Source organism: Lissotriton vulgaris, chromosome 1_1, assembly GCF_964263255.1.
Source record: "Lissotriton vulgaris chromosome 1_1, aLisVul1.2, whole genome shotgun sequence".
NCBI lineage: Eukaryota > Metazoa > Chordata > Amphibia > Caudata > Salamandridae > Lissotriton > Lissotriton vulgaris.
In genome coordinates this window covers 928,844,582-928,852,963 of record NC_141685.1, presented here as the reverse complement: position 1 = coordinate 928,852,963, position 8,382 = coordinate 928,844,582, and the positions used below count along the sequence as shown (strand labels likewise).

At 48.4% G+C, this 8,382-nt stretch overlaps 1 protein-coding gene across 1 annotated transcript; it reads left to right on the top strand.

The window, feature by feature from the left end:
* The first annotated feature begins 554 nt into the window (after window positions 1–554).
* LOC147748192 (uncharacterized) lies at window positions 555–7,693 on the top strand. Its single transcript, XM_086927481.1, has 2 exons — window positions 555–1,806; window positions 7,092–7,693. Exons 1-2 carry the CDS (start codon window positions 555–557, stop codon window positions 7,691–7,693), a joined length of 1,854 nt encoding a protein of 617 aa, XP_086783607.1.
* The last annotated feature ends 689 nt before the right edge of the window (window positions 7,694–8,382 follow it).

Here is an 8,382-nt window from a genome sequence, read left to right as displayed (position 1 = left end):
TGGGAGTTGTTTCTGGGGCGGGGGGATTTCCGGTTATGGTGAGTCAGGTGCAGGTGTCAGGGAAGAGGGGTAGGGGTGGTCAGGGCGGAAGCAAGAAACGCTCTGCTTCGGACCCGCTGGTTGAGCGGCGGGGGCAGTCTTCGGACGGGGCCCCTGTGCGCGGTGGGCGTAGGGGATCGGTTCAATTTGTGTTGCAAGATACGGAGCGGGAACAGGTGGATCAGGGTGCCCATGACGCCATATTGGTCGTTGACGAGACTCAGTTTGTACCTGAGGCTGCTCAGCGGAGGTTGTTAACCCCTTCAAGACAGCTTTCTTACGATGTTCAATCAGGGGAGGGTCGTGATGTTAATGTGGTCAGGCCTCGGGCTGGTTTGTCTTCTGGTTTCCTTCCAATGGGTGGTCAGGAGGTTGTTGGTCGGGATGCTGATGCGGGTGTGGGTGATGTTGGGGGTAATGTAGGGAGCCCGTTACTGTTTTCTACGCCGGGCTCGTCGGCGGGTGAAGTTGTATCTGTGGGAGGTGGCTCTAGAGGCGAGGGCGAATGGGCCCAAATGGGTGAAGGAGGTTCGTTTTGTGGCGCAAATACGGCTTTTGAAGATCCGCGCTCGGGGAGTTTTGGTGGTGGTGTTTCTCTGGGTCATGATGATGGTGGATCTTTTCACGCTGGTTTGCAGGTTCGTCAGCCAGCTTTTGGTTTGGGTTCTGCGGCATTTGGCGCTTCAGTTATGGGTTCGGGAAAGTTCCATGCTCCCGGGGCATTGAGTGCGGGGGGTGTAGGCTTCCAGGGCACGTTGTTGGGTCCGGATAAGGGCTTCGGCCAGGTGAGCGGCGGGCCAGCGCAAGGGCCCAGGAGTACAGCTCCTCGCTTGTCTGGGGCTTCTGGGGGGGGTCCTTATTTTATGTGTGGTTCCCCTGGGTGGGAGCATTTTGGCGCAGCGGGGCTTGCGCAGCGTAGTTTCCAGACGGAGGTTTCAGGCCAGGAGTCACTAGCGTGGGCCTATCGGCAATCTTCTTCTACGGCATTGGCATGTGATAATTTGGATCACAGTGGAGACGAGGAGGTTGTAGGTGGATCCCCGGTGCGGGAGGTGCCGTTAAGGTCGGATGTACGTGGTCGTTCTTTGGAGCGGGGTCGGAGAATGGATGTTGGTTCAAATTGGAGGGGGAATGTGTCTGGTTGGATTGTGGATGGTAGGAATCCTAGCACACCAGTCCAAACTTTTTCTTTGCAGGAAGAGGTTAGGCGCGGAGTTCCAGACTTGGCAGGGCGCGGTCCAGTCCCATTTCGCCAAGGGGAAGTGAGGAGAGTGCCTAGCGCGGCCCTCTCTGTTCCACCGAGGGATCCCGCCGCGGCCAGCACACGAGGGTCTGGCGTGACCCCGCTGGCCCCAACGAGTAGCAAGTATAGGTGGCAGGCCTTGCCGGCGGCTATGGAGCTGCAGAGTCAACGCGCAGGGAGGTACAGGCGTGTACAGTCTGCTCCCCCTCCTGGAGTTTCAAAATCATTTAAATGCACAGTTGTTGATACCGGGTTGGGTAAGACCCGTGGTGATTTGTTGCATACCAGTGTCGATTCAGTGGTGTTGGACTACGATGAAGAGAGTCCAGAAGAAGGTGAATTGCGGGATCCTGAAGGGGGGGTGCCCTCTCATGCTTCTCGTAGTGTTTTACAGGCTCCAGTGGTCCAGAGTCAAGTGCAAGGGAGAAGAGAGCACGGCCCATCGGGTAGGGCGCCTCGCCGACCGGATGCATTGACCTCGGCGCCACGGGCGGAGCCATCGAGAGTGGTCTCTCTGTTGCCAGGTGAGCAATCAGCCACACAGGCCAAACCTGTTATGGTGTCTGTGGGTACAGGTGGTGAAACCGATGTGGTTATTGGTGATGGCCGTCTGGTCAAAGGACGATACGTAAAAGACACTGCAGTTGGTACCGATGATGTGGTAGAATTAACGAAGAAAGTGGAAAGTGGTGTTATGGCTGGTGCTTCCAGCAATGTTAAAGAGCCAGTGGCCAGTAAGGAGTTAAAAATCAAAAAGTTGCCTTACATGGGGATTACGAAACCTTTAGGTGCTCATTTGATGTTAAGTACCAAAGAACGTATTTGGAATGGTGAGTATGTAGAACTCCTTAAGCTACTGCACCCGGAAGTCCGGTCTAAGGAAGGGTCTAAGGAGGAGGAGTTTGAGCTGGCTAAACGCCCTAAAGTGCCTTTGAATATTGAAAACTGGACAGCTGTGTTTTTGATTTATGCTAGTGTATATTGCGAGAAGTTCCCTGAGCGCAGCGTGTCCCTTTTTAAATACATGGACGTCATTCGCAAGGCGCAGATCACTGGGGGTGGTTTTGCCTGGTCTCAATATGATGAGGAATTTAGGGCCAGGATGGCTTGGGATCCCGAGGCTAAGTGGGGGGAGCTAGATTTGGATTTATGGCAACATACAATGGGGTCAGTGTCAGGGGGGAAAACCATTTTTACGGCCAGTGGTTTCCCGTTAGTTTACCGGCCCTTTCAGGGGAAGCCCACCCGGGGAGGGGTGGGGGCAACTACAACCACGCAATCAGGGTCTGGGTTCTGTTGGGAATTTAACAGGGGCTCCTGTACCAGAGAGTATTGTAAATTTAAACATGAATGCTATGGTTGTGGAAGGAAACACCCGTTGTCCAAATGCTGGGACAACCAGCCATCGGGGAGCCAACAGGGTAAGCAAACAGGTTCAGGTAATGCCAGTACGCCCTCACAGTTTTCAGGGGGAAGGGGATCCAGAGGTGCTAAGGGTGCTGGGTCCAAGGGCTCGTACACCAGTTAAGTTTGAGAGGCTGCGCATTGCTTTACACGGTTACGAAGATGAGTCAGCAAAATTAAAACTTTTGGAGGTTTTTCAGTTTGGTTTCCGGCTAGGTTACCTGGGCTCTCGTGAAAGGAGGTGGTCTGCCAATTTAAAATCTGCTTCGGAACATGCCACAGTGGTACAAGACAAACTTAATAAAGAGGTGCATGACGGAAGGATGGCTGGCCCGTTCCATGATTGGCCGATCCTTAATTTGATTGTTTCACCGGTGGGAGTGGTCCCGAAGAAAGAGCCGGGACAGTTTAGACTTATTCAACACTTGTCGTGGCCTGAAGGGTCATCGGTGAATGATTTCATTGACCCAGAGGCAGTGTCGGTATCTTACTCTTCGGTTGACGTGGCCATGTCACTTGTTGTGACCGCGGGCGCAGCCGCTGAGATGGCCAAGTGTGATATCAAGTCTGCTTTCCGGCTGTTGCCTGTCCACCCGGACGATTGGTGCCTTTTAGGTATACAATTCGCAGGTAAATGGTACGTGGACAAGGCTCTGCCGATGGGCAGCTCCATATCATGTGCTCTGTTTGAGTGTTTTAGTACTTTTCTGCAATGGTATTTTTCCCATCAGTCCGGTCATTCACTGGTAACACACTACCTGGATGACTTTTTCTTTGTCGGATCCCCGGGCTCCGCGGAGTGCCAGAAGGCTCTGGACACATTCCAAGGGCTCATGGAGGATCTGGGAGTTCCTTTGGCTCCCGAAAAAACAATGGGCCCTGCCACTGTCCTCTCTTTTTTGGGTATTGAAATAGATTCTGTTCTTATGTCTGCTCGCCTGCCCGAGGACAAAAGGGTCAACATGGCGGAACTGCTGGAGGTAATGTTGGCAAAAAGGAAAGTGCTGGTGAAAGAGATTCAAGTGCTTTTGGGCCATTTGAATTTTGCTTGCAGAGTGGTGAGAGCAGGCAGAACTTTTTGTAGAAGACTGGGCAGGGCTTTGGCAGGTCATCACTTGCCCCACCATCGTGTTCGTCTGTCTGCTGGTGTTAAGGAGGATTTGAGAATGTGGAAGTTTTTCTTGAATTCCTTCAATGGTGTCCCCTTGGTCAGAGATGTTGACTTTCAGTGGGATGTGCAAATGTTTTCGGATGCTGCCGGCAGTGATGGTTTTGGGCTCTTTTGGAATGGCAAATGGTGTGCGGAACGTTGGCCTGATGAATGGTTGAATGGTGGTCGCAGCATCACTTTTTTGGAATTGTTCCCTCTATTGGTCGCTTTGACCCTGTGGGGGGAGGAATTGGCACACAAGAAAGTGCTGTTTCGTGTGGATAACATGGCTGTTGTAGAGATAGTGAACCGACAGTCTGCCAGGGACGAACAGGTGTTAAAACTTATGAGAGTTTTCGTTCTGGGTTGTTTGAAACACGACATTCAATTTCGTGCCTTACACATTCCTGGTGTGGACAATGACATTGCGGATGCTCTGTCTCGTTCACAGTGGGGGAGATTCCGTGGACTGGCGAGGGACGCAGACAGATCCCCGACTCCGATGCCGATTCATCTGTGGCACGTCGGCGAGGTCGGGTCGTACAATTGGTGGTAGGTTCTTTGTCTGTGTCTACGCGTTCTGCATATTCCCTGGCCTGGAGGGAATTCCTGGAATCTGGTGCTGTCAGAAGGGAGGATCTGTCGCGTCGGTCGGACGATGTGGTCAATTTTATATTGGACCTCATGGATAAGGGTCTAACCAAAGTAACCATTGCTGGGAAACTAGCGGGGATTGCTTTCATGGGGAAGTTGTTGTGGGGTTATACTCCGTCAGCGGGGGAAATTGGCAGGAGGATGCTTGAGGGTTGGGCCAGGGAGCAAGGGCACGTTGGTAGATCCAGGGCTCCCCTATCTTGGCAAGTCCTTGCCAGACTACTCACAGTTCTGCCTTTGGTTTGTTCGGATGATTTTGAGGCTTGTGTGTTCTCTATGCTCATGGCGTTCATGTTTTTTGGAGCTTTCAGGGTCTCGGAGTTGTTGGGGTCGAAATATAAGTGTGGATTGTATTGGAAGGACGTTTTTTGTTATGATGAGGGAGTACATGTCTGGTTGGCCAGCTCCAAAACTGATCAGACGGGTAAGGGAAAGGGTGTGTGGTTACAGGCGCGTGCTCCAAAGCTTACTTGCCCTTTACTGCTGGCGCGGCGCTGGCGTTCATTATGTGGGGGCGGTGATGAGGTTCTTGTTTTCCAACATATCAATGGCACCCCTGTAACAACTTATCAGTTCAGAATGGTTTTGCGCAAAGCTCTGCAGCACATTGGTCTCGATAGCAATCTCTATGGGACTCACTCTTTTCGAATAGGTGCAGCCACTGAGGCTTTTAACAGAGGTTGAAAAAATTCCTTATGGGGTAACCCAGTATCCCTCAGAACCTGGGCAATACAATAATCATTTCAACAATGGCTCCGTCGGGTATGGACACAATTGCTTTAAATCATGTATTTATCTTTAACTCAAGTGTAAGCATAACAATTCTACTTATTATGCCGCCTCTGTTAGACCATAACGTGCAAAGACCAAACACTGAAGAGGGTCAGTACGACATTTTAATCATTGAGTCATTTTTCATTCATGGTTTTTGTTTTTCTTATAGACTGACACCTTTGAATATGCACTAAAATTTACAAAAAACGGCGCAACAATTCAGTGAACAAAGTGACATAGTGTGAAATAAATGTGAAACAGTGACATCAGGTGATCTATATACACGTGCGTGAAGAAAGTCTTTAGAAAGGGAAGCAGGGATAGGAAAAGGCCAATTCTCATTTGGCTAACACTCAAGACCAACAAACTAAATTCAATAGATGTATTATGTTGGGCATGGTTGACTGGTCCTTTGTGTAAGTTTGTCGACGTTTCGACCCTGGGACACCTTATTTTTGGGTCTCTAGCGGGTCTTCTTCAGGACGGGGGCAGGTAAGGGAGGTTGCGCCAGTTCTTCAAGAGTTAGACATCCTGATGTTCAATTCAATCAGACGGTCTTCTTATGTATTTGATGAATATCTATTTAATAAGGCATTAGTCCTTGTGTGATCCTATTCACTGGCAATTGTTAATAATTTTGATCCCTTTACGTTGGTTTCCAATATCCAATAATTGGCTCAAATGAGGTCTCCGTTAGGCAGGTAGGGACCTCGATGTCTTGTAATCTCCTAAGTGGCTATCCATGTGTCATCTGGTGATTTAATAAATCATGATGAAGGAGTTAATCCTTTCAGAAAGGATTCCTGACGCGCGTCTGCTCTGCTAGGCGGCTTCTGCCTTCACAGACAGAAGCCGCCTAGCAGAGCAGACGCGCGTCAGGAATCCTTTCTGAAAGGATTAACTCCTTCATCATGATTTATTAAATCACCAGATGACACATGGATAGCCACTTAGGAGATTACAAGACATCGAGGTCCCTACCTGCCTAACGGAGACCTCATTTGAGCCAATTATTGGATATTGGAAACCAACGTAAAGGGATCAAAATTATTAACAATTGCCAGTGAATAGGATCACACAAGGACTAATGCCTTATTAAATAGATATTCATCAAATACATAAGAAGACCGTCTGATTGAATTGAACATCAGGATGTCTAACTCTTGAAGAACTGGCGCAACCTCCCTTACCTGCCCCCGTCCTGAAGAAGACCCGCTAGAGACCCAAAAATAAGGTGTCCCAGGGTCGAAACGTCGACAAACTTACACAAAGGACCAGTCAACCATGCCCAACATAATACATCTATTGAATTTAGTTTGTTGGTCTTGAGTGTTAGCCAAATGAGAATTGGCCTTTTCCTATCCCTGCTTCCCTTTCTAAAGACTTTCTTCACGCACGTGTATATAGATCACCTGATGTCACTGTTTCACATTTATTTCACACTATGTCACTTTGTTCACTGAATTGTTGCGCCGTTTTTTGTAAATTTTAGTGCATATTCAAAGGTGTCAGTCTATAAGAAAAACAAAAACCATGAATGAAAAATGACTCAATGATTAAAATGTCGTACTGACCCTCTTCAGTGTTTGGTCTTTGCACGTTATGGTCTAACAGAGGCGGCATAATAAGTAGAATTGTTATGCTTACACTTGAGTTAAAGATAAATAAATGATTTAAAGCAATTTAACAGAGGTTGGACTGTGAGGGATATTATGCGATTGGGGCGTTGGTCTTCCAATTGTTTCCAGCGTTATGTGTGGAGCTCGGCAGAGGAGGCGCATGCGTCGTCCTCCTTCACATGATTTCTAATTTTCTTTTCTTTTTCAGGATCCGTTGCTGGGCCTCGCTCCTCGGTGGTAACGGTCTGGATAGTGGGGCATTCCTTCGTGAAGTGGGCCAGAGTCCAGGCAGCACGAAGTTACTTTGGAGAACTACTTGGTTTTAATGATCGAAAGTTTAATGTTATTTGGAAGGGTAAAGGTGGGATGCTCTGGAGAGAGTTAATCCCTTGTTTGAACAACAACATGGTGGGCGGTTTATGCCCAGATATTTTAATTATTCATTTGGGAGAAAATGATCTCTGTGCTACAAAAGGTGTGGTTTTGCTGCGAGCTATGAAACGAGATTTAGGCCTCATCAAGGAGCTTTGGGCTGGGTGTCATGTTTTTTGGACGGAGTTGATACCGCGCAGGATATGGAGAGGAGCTGTGAACCCCAGGGCTGTTGACCGGGCCAGGAAGAAAGTGAATTCAGAGGTGTCTCGTTGCTGTAGGAGCCTTGGTTTCAGTAGGATCTCACACAGGGACATTAAGTTTGAGTCAGTTGAGTTTTTTAGGGATGATGGGGTTCATTTGTCCCGTGTGGGCATGGATCTTTACTTGTTGGAGCTTCGTGAGGTGTTAGCGCGGGCATTGGCTATGCAGCGTTGATTTTCTCATTTCTTTTTCGCTTCGCGTGTTGGGGGGGCAGAAAGGGAGGCGTGGAGTGTCTCCCCCGCTTACCTTTCTGGGTGGCGGTGTTTTTGTGTATCAGTACGGTTTTAGGCAGATTGTTGGTTGAGTATTCGATCGAGTATTTCTTTGACAGGTGCTGGGGTATGTTGGTCATGGTTTGACCGTTCAGTTTTGTGAGGGGGGTATCTGCAGGAGTGCAGGGTCAGTGGGTTTAGTATACAAGGGAACCCAAAATAATGGCCAAGGACCATGGGTTAGACTACTTATTTTTATGTTACAGAGGTCCTAGCTTGTAAGATGTCTAGACATCTTACAAGCTAGGAGTGCAGGGTCAGGCAGGGTCTATGGCTATGGAGGACATGACCGTTGTTATTTCATTTGTGGTTTGACGAATAAAGTTTTAATGATGACGTATGTTTGATCAATGACGAAATGTTTTATTGATGACGTAATGTTTTATTGATGACGTAATGTTATAATGATGTTATAATGTTTATTGATGTATTGTTGGGAGGGCCCAAATGTTTTAGGGGTGGGGGTTGGGGGCCTGAGTTTGCAGTTATTTATTTATTTAGTGAGGTTTAGTTTTGTAAGGCGTTGCCAAGGTTTGTATTTGTAATGTGCACCTGTTTCCTAATAAAGCGGCCTTTTACACACACAAACAA